The following is a 19,853-nucleotide window of genomic DNA, read 5'->3' on the forward strand; positions in this document are numbered from 1 at the left end:
ATCAGATTGGGTTTTTCTGTGTATGCTTTTTAATGACGATAATAATGCACAAATATTAATGATTTTTTAATGTCTATTTTTTACTTTTTATTTTATGTTTACTGTTTGTAATACGCTTTGCACTGGTTTTAATTAACTATGCATAATAAACTTACTGTTACTGTTAGGCCAAAATGCAGCTAACACTCATGTGAATCACCCATGCGAGAAGTAAACCCAATGCAAATTGGAGCATTTTGAAACTCCACCTGGGATAAGGAAGTGCTTCTTAAAAGCTTCAACACGATACATAAAGATCCATGTTATGTTATGATAATTGAGCTTTATGAAGCACGCTACCACCAAAAATGTCTTGTGAGAATTTTGAGCACTGAGTTAAATCTGTTTTATTTCCTGTCTGCAAAATATTTTTTTTAACTCACGGCTCCTGGGGCCTCTCTGCATTATTGTTTCCTATAACGAGTTGGTGTACGAAGCTTTCCTCAGTGTGCCTTGTCTGGTGGCAGTAAGAGAAGAACCGCTGTTGATGTTCACTTTTTCAGTGATGCTAAAGAAGAGTTCTCAGAGAGCCCCGCTGAGCAGTATTGATGGAAATTGTGAAATCTGTGCACATTCCACCCTGCCTCCAATTCTCATTAAGAAGTGTGCAGAAATGTGCACCTATTTATTGGTGCCCAGAAGTCTTTAATGGCCCACTTTGCAGTAACCCGGTTTCATGATGCTTTGCTCGAGCGGTGCTCAGCTGGTCGCTTTCACTGCTGGTGATATGAGAAGAGGTGTGCACAGTCCACAAGCCCAACACTTAGTAGTAATGTGTTTTCGTGTATTCTTTATATTGGCTTTATGTAGTCACCTAAACTGTGACTGCCAACAAAAGTAATGTTCAAAAATGTAAATTATTATGCAGGTACGTAAGTGGTTTTTATTAATCTTCGGCAGAATAAAAAGTCTGAGTGTACTTTGCTGGGATCTCCACCGCCTCAGTATGACAATAATCCCATCCCTCCAAATAGTGACGTCACGAGTTTTAAGAACTAGATCTCCACAAGTGACCGACGGTGGTCCCCAGATCAGAAGGAGCATACAGCAAGATACGGAGGAGAACCGAAGATGTCCGTGTGCGGTGGTGTTTCGGGGAAACCTTAGTTGGTGGAGTGTGCCCATCTTTGGCATAACCTCTGTACACCTTGCATTCATTTTTTTACACAATTAGAAATGGCTTAATTGTTTAATTTTCCAAATCTTCACTCTCTGCTTCCCACTCACCTTTATGCAGGAACCTAACTCACAGGTGGACTTGCGCAAGCCTACGCACATCCGGTAGCGCCGGAAGTGACGTCATTGGAAGCACCAAGGAAAACCGTGAGGGAGCAATGGCGTTTTTAAGGGGAAATCTGGCGCGGCTTCGCTCCTTAATTTACCAGACTTTGCGCGCATACAACTGGAAGCATGAAAATGACTGATTGTGGCATAACGGGTAAGAAAACCGTAGGACCGGTTTAGAACGAATTGGAACCAGGATTTTTTATATGGTCTTTTCTGGCTATTTAGGGTTCAACGTGGTAATGTTGTATCAGTAGATTATACAAGTGTATACTCCCTTGTATTGTCTCTGCTTTCAGAATGTTTTCATTTTCTAGTGATGGCCTCCCCGACTGCACCAGATGGACACTGTCGTTACGTAATTTCTCCTAACATTTATCATTGCACGCCCACAGCACCGCACCCAGTACCTAAAATTCACAGGAACAATATTACACCAGGCAGTTATTTTCCATATTTCACAATAATGTTATCAATTCATTGACTTGCATATTTTAAAAAAAGGGACGCTGAAGATGTTACATTCAGTATAAAATACACAAGGAAAGGTGGGCGAATCTTTTGAATTGGAAACGTACCCACGTGGGCCAGCTGTCTGCTACTTTGTGGTGTAAACTGCCTGTGGGAGGTATGGTAGGGTCAAAATACACGGTATACATTAGTACATACAAAAGAAATGGAAGGGGAAAGGATGGGTGAATGAATGTATGTTTGGCTGGAGGAACTTGATGGTATGGAAGGATGGGTGGGTGCGTAGGTTGGTGACTGATTGAACGCGTGGATGTATGATTAAGTATATTGAAATGGATGGGAGACAGAATGGATGCCTGGGTGTATGAATTCATGTTTGTGGTATGGATAAACAGGCAAATGTATGGATGTATGGGCGGACCGATGAACGGATGATTGCGTGGATGTATGTATGGATGAATGAATGCATGCCAACAGGAAGGATAGATGTCTATCTCTGTATTTAGCGGTTTCCTTTTCACTTGTGCTGTTCGGTGGTTGCCCAGCTTCAGGGCAATTTAATCCTGTCTTTATTGTGATACACAATGCACACCTTGGGCAGCATGCTCATTTTTCGCGAAACTTTTAAAGATGGTTTCCCAGTACTTTCGAACAAGAAAGGCAAGTTAGATAAAGGGCGTCGGTCTCTGTAACATAATTTTGTATGGCATTGTAGATTCACTAGCTATAAATACGTGTTGGACTCATACCCCCGCCCAGGCCCCCGCCTCCACCCCTAAGTTTCAGGCTGCACAGAGACAGAGCGCAGGTCGAGGAAAGAGCGCAGCACCTCTCATGCTAATGGCTTTTAATAATAAAACAAGATAAACGCTAGTAGAACTGAACATTAAAAACCTTTTTTTTAAAGGTAAACACTATGTACAAGAGTAGCTCGAGGCTAAAAATTAAGTTGATATGCTGAGCTTAATTTGTCAGAGTTTTGCATTGGAGCAAACAGAATTTAGTGCCGATAAATGGTGGCCTCAACGCTGGTATGTACCCTGAAAATTAGGACCTGGATTAGGAGCCAAAAAAATCAGTGTCTGACTAAATGTTTAAACCATTACTAACAAACTGCATTTTAGCATAAACATGCATGTGTAGATTTGTTCAAGCGAAAATCTGAGTTTTGCAAGTTCACTTTCCCTCCAACCACCCTCTGGATAGAGGAAATAGTCTTTCTCTCCTCTCCAATGATGTCTGTTTGCAGGGTATTCCTGCTGCACAATTGTGAATGGCATCGCAATCGTGCAGCCGTAATGCCCCCACTAGGCACCAAGGATTCTTTATTTGTTGAAATGGAAGTGACTCCTTTGGCAAGGGTTGCTTTCAATGGTGGAAGTTTATTTGTACCTATCTTCTTCCCCCTCCCCTAGAGCCAGGAGTTTGTTTTTATTGGGCATGGGGGCAATCCCTTAGGCAAGGATGGCCTCCTACTTTTTCTTGGTACTAGTGGCTGCTTTCTCCTCCTCCTCCTCCCAGGGACAGATCAGCCCGTTTTTGTGGCCTTCTGTCCTGGGGGGGGGGGGCTTCACTAGAACCAGGAATTCGTTTTTATAGTGTATTTACTCTAAATGAGTTTCATTTCCCTGCATGAATGTGCTTTTTTAATGGTGCATTATTAGCAGTATGTGTAGCTTCTGTTTTATTGAGTGTGAAAACCTTTTTTTGCATTTGTGCTCAATGTGTATTTTGTTGTCTTGTGAGTAATTCTTTTTTTTTTTTTCTTTCTAGTCGGTTATTGTTGATTTTTGCTGTGTCTCTGCAGATTAGGTGCTGGTGAGTCTAGCTATCTTTGGTAAGTGAGTCGTATGGTTTAGGAGTATATAGATCTTTGTGATAAAGCCACACTTTGTTACTTGTTTTGCACAGTGTTGGTTGTCTCCTTTCTTAGTCAGGATTATGGCTAGCCACAGGATTACTGCTTAGCAGGTTGTTGGTAACTTTGTGTGTCTTCCTCTGACCAAGTTTCAGAGACTGATTCCCCATCACCCTGATTGTGACCGTCTTTTTAAGATTTGGCCTGCCATCCGACAACCGAGCAAATCTTAAATTGTTAGCCATGTACAAATGCCAAATCAACATTTATTTATTTATTTATTTTTTGCATTTGTATGGCGCTCAGCTACCCAACAAGGGTTTCCCGGCGCCTGTGACAGTGAGTTGGATGAAGGAAATGCTGAGTTTGTTGATTAGCACAGTTGTTTCTGAAACAGCCAGGTTTTTACGTATCTCCGGAATTTAGTGTAGCTATCTTCTTTCCGGATATGCAGGGGGAGTGAGTTCCACAGAATTGGACCTCTAACAGTGAAGGATCTCCCGCCAGTTCTTTGAAGTTTAAATCTAAGCACGGCGAAGTTTGAGGCCGTTTGGGAGCGGAGGTTTCTTGTTGGCAAGTAGGGGGAGGCTAAGGCTTGAAGATAGGAGGGAGCCGTTTTATGTTTAATTTTGAACATGTAGCTCAGGGTTTTGAAGCTGATCCGATGTTCGACCCTGAGCCAGTGTAGTTCGTTCAGGTGTTTTGAGACTCTTTCAGCCTTTGGAATCCTTCTCAAGAGTCTTGCAGCGGAGTTTTGAATCATTTGGAGTCTCTTGATTACTGCTAAGTTAGAGCTGAGATAGAGGATATTACCGTAGTCAATACGCGATGTTACTAGAGCGTTTACTACGGTTTTTTGCGTGTCTGGGGGCAGCATCCAAACGATTTTCTTTAACCATTTTATTATAGTGAAGCATAGTCCTGCGACTTTATTTGCCTGCTGTTTCATAGACAGAGTATCGTCTATGATGACCCCTAGGTTTCTAACCTGGGTAGCTAGCGGGGGAATGTTACCCAGCTCCGGTGGCCAATGGGAGGGGTTCCAGAGTTCTTTGTTTCGTCCTCGTAGGAGTACCTCAGTTTTGTCCCCATTTAATTTTAACTGGTTGGTAGTCATCCAGTTGAAAATATTTTGAAGTCCGGTTTTGAGTGTGGAAGGAGCTAACGGGTTTGCTTCGGAGAGGGAGAAAATGATTTGGGAGTCGTCAGCGTAGGTCATTAACGTTAGGCCTGCGCCAACTGCCAGATCTGCCAGTGGTCTGAGGTACAGATTAAAAAACAGTGGGCTCAAGATAGAACCTTGTGGTACTCCATGTGGAGCAGGGAAGATGTCAGAGCTTGCGATACTGGATTTAATCTGAAAGGTTCTTTCGGAGAGAAAGGACTTGATCCACTGTAAGGCATCCTTGCGAATGCCGTTTTTCTCTAGGGTGACCAGAAGAATATTATGTGATATGGTGTCAAACGCCGCACTCAAATCTAAAAGAATGAGTGCGACCGTTTGACCCTTGTCCAGCAGTTGTCGAATTTTTTCCGTCACACCCAGTAGGGCAGTTTCTGTGGAGTATCCTGCTCTGAAACCCGACTGTGAGGGGTGGAGGAGATTGTTGTCCTCTGAGAAATTAGTGATAGCGGAGTGTATGTGCCTTTCCATGAGTTTGGAAAAGGCGGGCAGCAGAGATATAGGTCGGTAGTTCGAGAGAACTGTGGGGTCGGATGACGGTTTTTTCAGTAGTGGGGTTACCACTGCATGCTTCCAGCATGATGGAACGGTGGATGCTTGGAGGGAAGCATTTAGCACGTTCATTATGGCAGTCAAGGGGGTAGGATCAAGTTGTTTTAAAATACTCACAGGGAGGGGGTCACAGGGGGAGCCTGATGAGATGGATTTTAGGGCGGTTTTTAGGGAGTCCATAGTTACCAGGGGCCACTTTTCCAATGTGTTTACTTTTTCTGATGGCGTGGGGATATCCTGGTGTGAGCAGTTGCTGAGGGGCCTGGTCGTGATGTTGATGATAATGTTCTCAATCTTATCATTGAAAAATGTCGCAAGGTCCTGACATTGTTTTTTTGTGAGGGGATGGGCAGTAGCCGTTGTTTGGGCCCCCGCTAGGTCCTTTACTGTGTTGAACAGAGTCTTTGCTTTGTTTGTGGCATTATTGATGGAGTTTGCCACATGTTTGGCCCGTGCTTTAATGCAAGAGGAGTGATATGCGTTTCTCGCCTTTTTGTATGTAATCTTTTTTTCAGGGCAGTAGTCTTTACGCCAATTTCTTTCTAGTGCTTTACATTTCGATTTTTCAACTTTGAGAAGTTCGTTGAACCAGGGGGCTGGGGGGCGGTGGAAGTTTTTGTTAGCCTTCGGCAAGGGGAGGCATTGGTTGACTGCGGATTCTAGCCATTGGTTAGTGGTTACAGCGAGAATTTCTACGTTCTGGTCCTGGGCGGGTGTGCTAGATGTCAGCACTTGATTCATTTTTTTACTGTCAAGTAGTTTCCAGTTTCTCATGGGGTTTGAAGATTGTACAGTATTACTGGGGGAGGGAGTCCTGGCTAGACTAAAACTGACAAGGTGATGGTCTGACCAGCATATGGGACTGGTTAGGGACCATTTTAATTCTGGGAGATTTGTAATTATGGGATCGAGAAGATGTCCTGCTTTGTGCGTGGGGCCGGAGTTGAGGAGTGATAAGTTAAGAGCTATTAGGTCGTCTAGTAGATTGCGGCAGGCTATATTGGTTGGGTCCTCAAGATGCAGATTTAGATCCCCTAGTAGTGTAAAATTCTTATAGTCTAGCAGAAATGGCGAAATATAATTTGCTAAACTGGCCGTCCAGGAAGAAGCGTTCCCTGGTGGTCTATATATTAGGAGGCTGGAGAGCGTAAAGTTCGGGTTCAAAGTAATTTGAAAAGAGCCAGCTTCGCAGTCTGGGATGTTTACTGGGAGCATGTTGCAGATGAAATCTTTGCAGTATATGATCGCGATACCCCCACCCACTTGACCTTGTCGGTCTTTCCTTGCTATGGCATAGTTAGCAGGGAGAGCAGTTGCTACATCTGGGCCGGAGCTATCATGTAGCCAAGTTTCCGTGAGGAAGAGAGCACTGGGTGCTTCTTCCATTAGAAGGGTGAAAATATCTAGCTTGTGCTGAGGTAAGGATCTGCAATTAACAGAGAAAAAGGAATAGTTGCAGCTCGAGCGTTTGGGGCGTTTGGATGGGGTTTGGGTATGTCTTACTGGGTCCGGGTGAGGTTGGATATTAGTAAGTTGCAATTGACAATTTGGGCAGAATGTTTCGCCCAGTAGTGAGAGTACAATGCAATCATGGTGTGGAGCGGGACGTAAAGCTTTTAGTTGCAAGGCGCTCATACCTGGGAACTTGTCTGTGGAGGCAAATTTTCTGCCCCATGCCCCGTCCTGTCCCGGACGGGCCCAGACGGGCATGTCTTAGGCTAGTCTTTGGCGCGGTTGCTGCGCGTATTCGCTGCGCGTCATCTGGTGAGACTGATTTATGTAGAGGACGGGCTAGTGGTCAGCTCCGCCTCTCCAAGTCAGTTGTCCCAATCAGTGCCTGTTCCCGCCAGGAGGCCGGATGCGGGTACCGCCCTGCGCCCTCCCCACAAACAAGCCTAGCGCTTGCGGAGGACCGGGGCTACAGGGGACACAGGTATTTTATAAAGCTATTTCGAAGGTGGGTTACACAATTTCAATCACACGGTGCAGTTTCTTAAAATCAATTCGGCGCAGTGGATTAAAAGAGTGTGGCACTCGAACATGTGTTCGGTATTCAGCAGTGCTCGGACGGAGATCAATGATCAGAGTGATTTAAAAAATGCAGTACAGGCGGCGTCACTTGCAATCAGTCACGCATCAGGTTTTTAGCAGAATCTGGCAGCATAAACTTTCAGCATTCACCTTCTTTCGTCAGTGTCAACAGAAAGGCTAGTGGCAGTTCAAGGGCTTTTGTAGAGGACGGGCTAGTGGTCAGCTCCGCCTCTCCAAGTCAGTTGTCCCAATCAGTGCCTGTTCCCGCCAGGAGGCCGGATGCAGGTACCGCCCTGCGCCCTCCCCACAAACAAGCCTAGCGCTTGCGGAGGACCGGGGCTACAGGGGACACAGGTATTTTATAAAGCTATTTCGAAGGTGGGTTACACAATTTCAATCACACGGTGCAGTTTCTTAAAATCAATTCGGCCCAGTGGATTAAAAGAGTGTGGCACTCGAACATGTGTTCGGTATTCAGCAGTGCTCGGACGGAGATCAATGATCAGAGTGATTTAAAAATGCAGTACAGGCGGCGTCACTTGCAATCAGTCACGCATCAGGTTTTTAGCAGAATCTGGCAGCATAAACTTTCAGCATTCACCTTCTTTCGTCAGTGTCCATCCAAAAGCCATGACTTGTAATATATATATTTTTGTATGTAACCTAACATAATGCCAAATAGGTAATAGTTGTGTTATATTGCAGACTGGTGACGTCCTGCTTTTGGACAATCCCGGGGAAGTTCTTTGTAAATGGCTGGTCGAAAATATAGATGAAGCTGGTCGGACAATCACTGAAGAGAGAGATTTTAAAGCTACGATTCTGTTCCAATCATCTGGTAAGCACAATAAGTACATCTCTACAATAGGTTTGCAACTGCAGGATAATGGTACAAATTACCAATCTGTTTCAGTAAAAACCTAGATTTGTGATTAATTAATCCAATAATGGACAGTAAAAATGAATATGCATGTCCTCACATATGCCTTGGATTGCTCTCCAGAGACAAATGTAATAAGTATGAAAAGGGCTGAAACGTTTAGCTTGTGCCACTACTATAAGGCAGCCATTTTTGGATAAACTATTTTATTTAGGCAACTTTTTTCAGGAGGTTCAAGTTCAGGCTTACAATGTGTACTGTCTATTAAGGAAAACTTCAATTTTCAATTTATAATCTTTATTTCGGTTCTTGAAAAGACACCATAAAAGCACATATACAATATACACAAAATTATTTTAAAAAGTGAGTTTTCCATTAAAAAAGGGATATAAAAGGTAAAATTATCTAACACAATAGTTCATTAGGCTAGTGGGACAAGGGGTTAATTAACCAAGGGGTCAGATAATGTTAGAGTCCGATTTCTCTGGTGTTCCTCAGCCGTAGTGCCATCCGGATAAAGTTTATAGTGCAGAAAAGGGTATAAGCGTCTTCAGCTTCCTGTAAAAACCTCAGGGCCAATTTCGCTTGTTTAAACTTTAAATCTTTCAAAATCCCCACCAGAAACTTGCGTCTTGGTACTGCATAAAATGGACACAATAAAACAAAGTGAAGGGTATCCTGCGGAGACCGGTGGTCGCAGCCGCAGGTACCCTTCTCTGCCACTGTATGAGTGAACCCAGCCGGAACCGCAAAGAGATGGTGAAGCATGTTAAGTCTAAAGCGGGTCATGACATAGCGGTCCTGAGCATTATATATGACCCTCAAATAAGGTTCCATTCCTTGCTTCGCTGTGAGTTTACTATAAGATAGGACAGTGGGTTTGTGTCTTTCTTTCTCAGCTCTTAGTGATTGAAGCCGTTCTGGAAAGAGTTTTTTCACCAGAGCTTTGCTCTCGATAGTTAGAGAGTCTGGGGATGTGAAGAGTTCTATACAATCAATCTCCGCTAGTGAGTTCTTGACATACTTTAGCCAGGGTATGTCATGGCCTTTATCTCGTTTGAGGCAATCCAAGATAATTTGTCTTGTTAGGGCCGCCTCGTGGTTGGTCCATAATTTGACCCATGCCAGAAGAGGTTTAATTTTAATCCGGTCTACTATAAAGGGTTCTCCCACTTCTTCATGGATAATATAAGCCGATACGCTCTGGGGTACTTTCAGGACTCTTCTCAAGAATTTGTTTTCTTCTGTCTGTATTTGCTGTGCTTTGTTATCTATGAAGCCCCACAGTTCTGCCCCATAGGTTACTTTCGCACAGCAAATTGACTTGTACAGGTTCAGTATTTGCTCTGGAGACCATCTTCCTAATCTTTGTCCATACCCCATGATGGCTCCTACTGATGCTGCCAATTTCATTGAGTGCTTCTCTACCAGGGGTTTGAAGTGAGATGGTTATCGAACAGTACACCTAAGTATGAAAAGGTCTTAACCTGGTCAATCTTATGTGACCCGATGTGGTATGTAAAGTTCCCTTTTGTCAGTTGCCCTGATGACATGATGTAGGATTTTTCCAGATTTGTCGCTAGGTCCAGTTTATCCATGAACACAACAAAGCCGTCGATCAGTGTTTGTAAACCTAGAGGGGTTCTGTCAAGCAGTACCGCGTCATCGGCGTATAATAGTACGGGCACTGCACGATGACCGATTTGGGGTGAGTCCACCTTTAATTTGAGTAGGTCTTTTTCCAGCGAGTTGATATATATGGAAAAAAGGAAGGGCGCGAGGTTGCAACCCTGCCTTACTCCACTGGTGCAGGCAAATGGGTCGGTCTTTTTTCCCTCTTGGTTGTACCTTACGCTTGCAGATGTATTCCAGTGAAGATTTTGCAGGGTGTCCACTAGCGGTTGATCCACTCCTAGTTCAATCAGTAGAGACCAGAGCTTTCTTCTGTTTACGCGGTCAAAAGCCGCTGAAAGGTCCATAAACCCCATATAAATGGACCCCTTCCCAGCAATGGTGTATTTAGCTGTCAGAAGATATAAGTTCAAACATTGGTCGGTGGTGCATCTGCCCTCCCTGAAGCCATATTGAATTTCAGAGAGGACCTGGTGCTCCTCTGCCCAATCTTGTAATCGATGTAAAATGACTCTCCCCAATACTTTTGCAGTCACATCAATGAGTGAAATTGGTCGATAGCATTGAGGGTCGTCACGATTCCCTTTTTTGTAAATGGGAACTATGGTCGCTGTTGACCAGGAACGGGGCAGTCCTGCCACCACTGCCTCGTTCAGAACCCTTGTAAGCAGCGGGGCCCATAGCTCGGGACTGCTTAGAAACAAGTCAGGTGGGATTCCATCCGGGCCGGGCGCTTTGTTTTTGCTGAGCCCTGCTATTCCCGTTTCAACTTCTTTCAGGGAGAAGTCCAATTTGGCCGGCTGAAAGCTCCCTGGTACTTCCCCCTGGGTTAAGTGGCTTGAGGGGTTATATAGACTCTGGAAGTGGTTCAACCATTGTTCTGGAAATATGATGTTCGTGATTTTTGGTGCTCCTTGGTCCTGAAAACATGGGGAGTTAATAACTTTCCAGAAACTTGCAGAGTCTTTCCTTTCAGCAGCGTCCCTTAGATCCTCCCAGGCTTGATTTTGTAGGCTTTGTTTACGTTTTTTCAGAGCTTTTTTGTATTCGGCTCTGTTCTGTGCGACAACGATCTTGTCCCTTGGTTTGGCATGAAGGCTGAGATTCAGGTTTATAAGCGCCTTGGTACAGATCGAGTCGAACCAACGTGGGGCTGAGGGCACTTTGCTAGTTCCAGTAGTCTTTAAAAGGTTATTTACATGGGACGCAATTTCTTCAAATGCCCTGACCACCAGGACTCCTTCCACACTTGGGTCAAGGCATATATTTATTGCTTCTAAGCCCTCTGCTATCAGACTTTTGTAAAATCTATCCCCATCAATCCTGGCCCATTTAATTCTTCTTCCTTGATCCACTGCTTTTTCTATGGTGTCAGATTTCTTTGGACCTCGTTTAAAATCAAAGCCTTTTATTGTGAGAATGACTGGGTTGTGATCACTGAAGATGCTTGCATCTATTATGATTTTACTTATATTTCTTTTTAATATAGGCGAGACTAGGATATAGTCAATATAAGAGTGGCAACCTCTTCCTTTATATGTTGGGGTTAATTCTCCTTTTTCACCCAACACAACAAGATCTAAAGTTTGAGTTAGATTATGCCTTTTCGTTAGTCTCTCCAGGTCCCATCCCTCTTTTCAGTGAGTGAAATGTGGGCCTTTCATTATGGTGCATCTCGACCAGTCTTTATTAAAAGGTTTTAGTTTATCACAAAGGTGACAGTTAAAATCCCCCATAAGTATTAAACTTGGGGGGTTTGGTGTCTTATTTGAGTTGATCAAATTTTCTAGGCAAGAGTCCAGTTCTTTTACGGCTGTTTCCTTTCCCGCCATACCAGCCGCATTATACCAATTGACTAGAAAAAAGTTTAGTCTTGTGGAGACGAACCTAACTACTTGGAGATTATATGAGACCCAGTTAGTGTTTGACCATGTGCCCTGAATATCTAGGTTAACATATATTACGAGTCCCCCGCTGGCTCTGCCCGAGGATACCTTTTTGGCCGGAACGGAGAAACTTTTGTAACCCTCTAGGCAATAGTCATTTAGTTCAGTGGCCCATGTTTCTTGCAGGCATATAATTTTGAATTTACTTATGTAGCTAAGCCATTCTTGGGATTGAAATTTAGCCGCTAATCCTGCTATATTCCAGGATACAATTTGTAAGTTTTTGTAAGTGTCATCCTTGGGGATTCCTATTAGGTCTCTTGATGGAAGCCCTGCTTGATTTTCCACTTCGGGTGGTACGTCGGGGCTAGGTTGTAAGCTACTATGAATAGCTGATCTACACTGTTTGGTGGTTGGCCTATGTTGGGGGGATTTTGTCAAGTCGCCTTTTACCCTACTCATATTCGGAGACTTATTGCCTCCTCCCTTATTGGGTACGAGTTCTGATCTGTTCCCCTCCCCCGTTATCCCTCCAGTTGTGGGTGGTCCTGCCTCCTTCAGCCTTGCCTGATTAGAGGGTTGCTTTTCCCGCCCCTGTCAATCGACCTCTTCAAGTACGCTAAACCTGTTCCAGTGTGCGTGCTGCGTTAAGAAGGGATCATAGTGTGGGGGTCACATGATATGGCCTTTGCCACTGGGGTAGTCTGTATTGGGGATCCATTTGGGGCGTTCTAATCATCGGGGGTCTATTGCTCTGCATGGGTCTATGAGTTGCAAATGGGTAAAAGTAGGAAAGGTGTACAGGATGAATTTGTGAGTGGGTATAACTAGGGGGGGCATTGCAAATAAAATTGACTGCTGCAATGTCTCTGAAGTTCACCGTGATTATATCCCCTGCTATAGTCTTTGTGCCTTTGCCGATCCACTCCCCCCTTCTTACTGAGAGAATCTCCCCGTGAATGTTGGGGGGTAGTGGTCTATGTATTTGTAACCACTGGGCACATTTGTTTTTTAACTCTACTTGTGTTTCCCTTTTGCCCTCTCTTAAAGGTGGGACTCCTGTTAATACAACTACGAAGGATGAAGCTTCAGGCAGGAGGTTAATTGTCCTGAAACGGGTTGCTGTTTTATTTTCTTTGGAGGTTGCCAATGGGGTCGGATTGGTCTTGGGAGCCTCTTTGGGAGTTTTAACGTTGTTTCCTTGAGGTGTTTCAGTGGGTCGAACGGATGGTTTAATAGTTTCAGTAAATGTTTGTTTATTGGTTTTACCTGTATTCGGTGTGGTAGCAGCCTTTTGTGTATCTTTGATGTTTTTCTGTATAGCTCTGATGAAATTGTTTGCTGCCATGTCCGCTATTGGATTGGCCTTATCTTTAGTTGATCTTTTAGGTATGATGCCATCCTGTTTTATTAAGGCGCCCTCTTGTGCTGTTTGGCCTTTAGGGCCAACACCCTTGTTGTTTATAAGAGATGTTAGTCTGTCGATTTTAGCTATAAGAGGTTTTATCAGCATGGTAATGGAGTGCTCAAGGTCCGTTTTGAGGTCAGCCACCATATTGGTAATCCAACACGGTATTCCTGGTGTTGGTGGATTTATAGGCGTCACCAGGTCATGATTTCTTGTTTTGGTTTGGCCTTTTTTACCTCCGCTTTTGGAGCCTTCCTTGGGGCCATTTTTTTCCATAGTGTTTAGTTTCCTCTTGTTGTTATTTATTAGTAAATCCGTTCGCTCCCTACTACTTTCGGCAGGCGCCTGGGAGCATGGAAGATCGACGAAAGAAGAGGGGGTAATGGCCAGACTAGTGTCAGGGTCATCTGCCGAGTCTAGGGAAACTGCAGATGAATTGATAAGAATTTCCTGAGTGTCTTGGACGATAGTTACGGGTGGTAGAGACATCCTTCTCTCCGTGTTAGCGATGGCATTGGATACCGCCCCTATAGTTTGTTTAAGCATCTTATCGATGGCAGTTAGTGTTGGTAGTGTTTGAGGGGGGTCCACTTTAGGTTTAGGTTTTGTGCTTGATCTTAATGTGGGCTTCTTAGCAGTCTTCCTCATAGTCTAAAGAAAGAGGGTGCAGAGATGAAGGATTGACTTGACTACGTTGAATAGGGCACAGGTAATTACCTGGTTTGGGTAGTGCCTTTGGATGACTTTAGGGGGGTGGCCCAGGCCGGCCTCTTCTGGCCTCTGAGGGCCACAGAGGGCCCGCCCTTTGCCCGGGCTTCGCTCGGCGTCCCGCTCGCGTCCCACTGAGCGGTAGATCGCTGTTCATAAAGGGGGGCGTTGCAGCCGGGGGGCGTGTCTTACTGGGGGCACGGCCGTGCACACCTGTGCAGCGCAGGGACTCCTGGTCTAGAGAGTCCCTGCAGCGCGCGCCCTCGGTTGCTTCACGATGCTCCCTCCTCCTTCCGCTGGCTCACGAGCACTCCAGCAGCCTCGACCCCACGCCACACACCGCGCAGCGGCACCCGCGAAGCGGGTGCTGCAAGTTGTTAAAAAGCGGCAGGGCGGTCAATCCCTCCAGGGACTCGGGGAGGCTGCAAGAGAAGTTGGCGTTTTCCTTGATGATTAGGCGGCAACTGGCAACATCCAGGTAGGATTCTTCACAAAAAAGGGTCCCGCTGCAGGCAGGAAGTCTTCCCGCTTATGACCTTTGGTCAGCCGGGGGGCGTGTCTTACTGGGGGCGCGGCCGTGCACACCTGTGCAGCGCAAGGACTCCTGGTCTAGAGAGGTGCTGCAGCACGCGCCCTCAGTTGCCTCACGATGCTCCCTCCTCCTTCCGCTGGCTCACGAGCACTCCAGCAGCCTCGACCCCACGCCACACACCGCGCAGCGGCACCCGCGAAGCGGGTGCTGCAAGTTGTTAAAAAGCGGCAGGGCGGTCAATCCCTCCAGGGACACGGGGAGGCTGCAAGAGAAGTTGGCGTTTTCCTTGATGATTAGGCGGCAACCGGCAACATCCAGGTAGGATTCTTCACAAAAAAGGGTCCCGCTGCAGGCAGGAAGTCTTCCCGCTTATGACCTTTGGTCAGCCGGGGGGCGTGTCTTACTGGGGCGCGGCCGTGCACACCTGTGCAGCGCAAGGACTCCTGGTCTAGAGAGTCCCTGCAGCGCGCGCCCTCAGTTGCCTCACGATGCTCCCTCCTCCTTCCGCTGGCTCACGAGCACTCCAGCAGCCTCGACCCCACGCCACACACCGCGCAGCGGCACCCGCGAAGCGGGTGCTGCAAGTTGTTAAAAAGCGGCAGGGCGGTCAATCCCTCCAGGGACACGGGGAGGCTGCAAGAGAAGTTGGCGTTTTCCTTGATGATTAGGCAGCAACCGGCAACATCCAGGTAGGATTCTTCACAAAAAAGGGAAAACTTACTTATTTGGTTATGGATAGATTGTACATTTGTCCTTTATTATCAATACCTCTTTATTTATATATTATGGCTAGTGTGTGAATATATATTGCAAGTGGTCAATGTGTTATCTGTTTTGAAGTTTATATGTTAATACATATTTTTTCTCTTGCTTTTTTTAGTGAAGAAACAGTGTCTAATGATTCAGGATATTTTTCAAGAGATAATTGCAAGCTATTCTGGCACTTTGAAATCTTTCTGCATGAAATGTTTTTAAATGTGGCTGCTTTATACTGTTGGAGGGAACCTAGCAAATATTACATTGTTAGCCATGTATAGATGCCAACTCAAAACCGCTCTTCCTATATATATTTTTTAATATGTAACCTAACATGATGGCAAATAGTTAATAGTTGTGTTATTTTGCAGACTGATATGCAGCAGTTGGTGAAGGACTCAAATGATCCTTCACGGTTCAAAGATGTTCTTGTTCCAAAGCGGAAATTGCACAAGGTCTTGGAGGAAGCCAAGGCAGCTCGGGACAGAGCAGGTTTTCTTCTCAATGGTATCAGCGAAATACTTTTTTCTCCAAAAGAACTTGCATCTGCAAAAGGTGTAACGAAGGCTCGTGCTGGAACAGCTGTCCTTGATGAGGAGAAGGTCGATGCATTATTTGGTAAGATATTACAAATGTTCAATGGAACATTCATTCGATCTTGGATTGCGAAAATTCATTATTATACATGGTACATGGTGTTAAAGGTTTGCATGTGTGGTCTGGTATCTTATAATGGTAAGATGACTCAATCATTACTCAACAGATGTCTGCCAATCATTACTCAACAGATGTCTGCAAAAGAGCAAGAGCAATGGGGGTCTTGTAATTTATTAACAATTTGTGGTTGTCCAGGTGAGGGGCTCAAACTGGATGAATGGGTGATAGCAAACTGAACTTATAAAATACTGTGCTTGCAGCTTTTATTTAGCCACATGTGCCTCTTTGACCAAGTGCCCTTCATGTTACACTTATGAACCCTCGTAACCCTAACAATATCTCATCTGGCACTCTATATGAAATAATGGAACAAACTTTTTAAAGGAAGCTCAGCCCTATTAAAATCTAAAAATAGTCGTGGTAACGTGATACTGAAGTATGTTATTTTATATTTCCAGAGTTTATGAAGTCTGTGTGCAGTACCAACGGCTGGCCATCACTGGACAACAGAAGTATGAGAAGGAAGCTGGCGATAAATATTTGCAATGCTAGGAGAGGATTAAAGAAAACTCCGAATCTAGAATCAAACAACTAAGTTGCTGGTTTCCGTTAAGCAATTTGTTCTGGTTGCAGTAGCCTGGCCTTTTTCCCCTCCTTTTTTTTTCCTGGACTTTTTTCTGGATTTTTCCTCTTGTTCGGTATCCTGGCCCCCATGGGGCTAAATTGGTGCTTGCGATAAATAAAATTACATGTTGACACATACCTTTTTGAACATTTTTCATTTCAACACTGTTTGCTTTAGTCTTTTGCCACTGGTCACCATGTCAAACAGCTTCAGATAATGCTCTGTACCTCAAAATAAGGCAAGTCCCAGTGAGTCAGGAGTATGGGAGTAGCAGCACGCATAAACAGTAGCCGCTCGCATAGGGCGTGCTGTGGGGAGGGGAAGGGTAGCAAACATGGACATACGCGGAACAGAGGAATGTAATTACTTTCCTTTGTTCTGTTGTATGTCCGTGGTTGCTACCCTGCCCCTCTCCGCCAGTGCCACCGCCCTGTTGCACGCCCTATGCAAGCCGCTACTGGTTGTTACGCTTATCTGAATGCAAAGTATAACATTCTTGCAGACCACTGTTTTTGTATGAAGGTGCTTGTGGTATTTCTGCAGCAGAAGCCTAGCTAAAATTGCATTTTTCAGATTTATTTAAAACAGGTATCTACCTCTCACTGTAGAATTAAAAAGTAATTTTACCAAAGCAGGAGAAAATTAATCTGTTAATTAGGACCAGGTTTAGAGAAGTTTTGTGTTTGGTTTGCTTGTTTTATAATGAAGACCTGAATCAAAATCCTTTTCAGGATTTACAAATCGAAGCAAATTGGTGCTTGCGATAAATAAAATTACATGTTGACACATACCTTTTGAACATTTTTCATTTCACCACTGTTTGGTTTAGTCTTTTGCCACTGGTCACCATGTCAAACAGCTTCAGATAATGCTCTGTACCTCAAAATAAGGCAAGTCCCAGTGGAGTTCTGGACTTTTCGGTACCGTCCAGAGGTGTCAGGGACAACACCCGAAGACCCCTGAGTTCTACCTGTCTTGGTGCACAAATAAACAGAAACACGGGCTTCTCGATGGTGGCGTCAAAGACCAAAGGTTTATTACTGCAGGGACACAGAAATCACAGAATCTACACACGGGCAGAGTCTAGGAGACTGTTCGAATTGTATTTAGTGGTTGCTCCTTAAATACAGTTTTTTTAGCTTGGGGCAACATTCTCCACATTCTAGTGTGCTTCTCAAACATGATATCCGAAACAATAAATATTTGGCGTTGCACAAGAATCGTCAACAATATCTGATGTCAAAAACATTACAATCGAGCGGTTCCCACTGTTCCATCATAATCCCATGTCATCTCTTCATTCAAGAGCCGGACCGCCTCATCGTAAATTTTGTTACCTCCCCCTAATAAAGGCCCAGAAGGAAAGGAGCAGAGCCAGGTGCGGAAGATAGAAAAACAGGATAAGAGATGTTTGTGGGTCGTAAATGGGCAAGGCTAACAGCTTCGGCCACCTAATCATGATCAGGCCAACGAACACGAGAACCAGTATAGCAGGACTGGCCTCGGGCAGAGGAGGCAACTTCTGCCGAGTCATGCGGCCACAGCGTTTCTGTCCTAAGGTGCACGTGTCACAAGAGAGGTGAATCGTCGGCTAAAGCCTACGTGTCCTTAATTGAAATCAAATGATCAGAGGTCACTGCGTGTTCATTGACTATGTGAGGGCAAGAAAACAAGATGGACGCCATGATCTAAAATGGATGCCATCGGTGTATCGGAAATGTGTTTATAACAGGAGTGCTCTTGCTCGTAGCATAGCGAAAACACCAGGATATACTAAATGGATCATTTGCGGTTCATCGGTACCAAAATTATGAGTTTACAACAATGTTGAAAACACGGGTTCAAATCGTCACGGAACCTCAGACCCTCCTTTTGCCCTTACGTAGGCAATTACTCAATCTATGTCAGAGTCTATCTCGATGTTCATTAAGTCAGTGACATGTTGTTGCATCATCATCCTTTCTCGCACCTTGTCTTCAAATACAGGCCGTTTTCTGAGACAGGTTGCAGCACAGAGGCTACACAAAGCGGGACCACATTGTATAATAAGGCAGCATGAGAATAGGAATATTAAGATAATACCAATGACCATCAGAACCTTCCATCCCCACGCTGATAGTAGAGTCCAGAGCCATTCCATTAAGGACCAGTTTCCCATGTCTACATGAATAGAGTCAGAAATCTTATGAAGCTTAGAGATCGCTTCATATACTGTCGGAGCATTATTGGGGATAAAAACACAGCAGCTCGATTGGATCATTCTATATACCCCACCTCGATCTGCAAGTAGTACGTCTAGAACCATACGATTCTGCAACGTCATGAGACGATCCGCCTGGAGCTCAGCTGTTAAATTACTAAGGGCACCAGCAGTTTCTGTAATAGTAGATTCAACTACCTGTGTTAGCTGACGTATATTTCTACTATTGGCCATAGGCCCCCAGAACGGAAGGAAACCTTTGAAGAAGTCTCCGGCTTCCTTACCAGCGGTATCTTCCTTGCTGAAAACACCTCATGCTACTCTGGTCTTGTGATAATCTGGAGAGGCAGTGTATGTCGGAGGCAATAATCGAGCAATATAGCATGAACCTGAAAAGTCAGCAGGTAACCATGTATACGCCCTATCCTGACAAATGAAGTAGGTGCCCCTAGCAGTAAGAAAGGCAGGGGAAGAGTTAGACGGATACACATCACTCTTCCCTAGCTGAGCTCTTAGATTTCTCCCATTTCCTTGCAAGCAGACTTGACCTCGGTGAGGTACGACCCAGATTGGAGTGGAGCTCTTACGCTTGCTTTCACCCAAACTAATGCGATACTCTGTAGAATTCCAACTCAGATATACTCGTAATTCATCCCTAGGATAAGATGGGGTATTATTGACGTCTTTAATCATGTCAATGATTCCCTTGACTAAAGCTTTATTGGCAGAGTTATATTTAGCGGAACGTGGTGGACGCGGAGGATAGGTCTCAAGGGCATAGACAAAGATAGTCTGAAGGGCCTGAAATGATCCATTATAGCTAAAAGGCAAGACCAGATAGGGAATGCCTTTATCCATAGTGTGTGGTATCAAACCACATACCCAGCAGTCTGTTGTGTTAACTACCAGTTGATGTTGATGCAAGAGCTGTACAAAAGTGTTGTTTATTAATTCAGAGCGTCAAGCTTGTTCGTGTTCAGGAAACGGATGGAAAGAATGGTAAGAAGCAATAGTAGAAGAAACAAGATCAAGGGGAGGTACTGTGGTTGTAATCGGTGCAAAAACCAAATGGATACCAAAGACGATTCCACCCACCAACATTATTAAAACAATTAGAAACATAATTGCACATTGTATCATAAAACATTTGT

At 44.6% G+C, this 19,853-nt stretch overlaps 1 protein-coding gene across 2 annotated transcripts; it reads left to right on the top strand.

The window, feature by feature from the left end:
* Nucleotides 1–1,375: 1,375 nt before the first annotated feature.
* On the top strand, nucleotides 1,376–16,635 carry LOC147736940 (uncharacterized). 2 transcript variants are annotated; one of them, XM_086934095.1, is made up of 4 exons: nucleotides 1,376–1,477; nucleotides 8,124–8,256; nucleotides 15,592–15,838; nucleotides 16,336–16,635. In XM_086934095.1, the coding sequence occupies exons 2-4, from the start codon at nucleotides 8,191–8,193 to the stop codon at nucleotides 16,470–16,472; spliced, it is 450 nt and encodes a 149-aa protein (XP_086790221.1). In that variant the 5' UTR covers nucleotides 1,376–1,477; nucleotides 8,124–8,190; the 3' UTR covers nucleotides 16,473–16,635. The 2 variants fall into 2 exon arrangements, with proteins under 2 accessions (XP_086790221.1, XP_086790229.1); XM_086934103.1 differs by lacking the exon at nucleotides 1,376–1,477 and adding an exon at nucleotides 3,567–3,631.
* The last annotated feature ends 3,218 nt before the right edge of the window (nucleotides 16,636–19,853 follow it).

Source organism: Lissotriton vulgaris, chromosome 1_1 (genome assembly GCF_964263255.1).
Source record: "Lissotriton vulgaris chromosome 1_1, aLisVul1.2, whole genome shotgun sequence".
NCBI lineage: Eukaryota > Metazoa > Chordata > Amphibia > Caudata > Salamandridae > Lissotriton > Lissotriton vulgaris.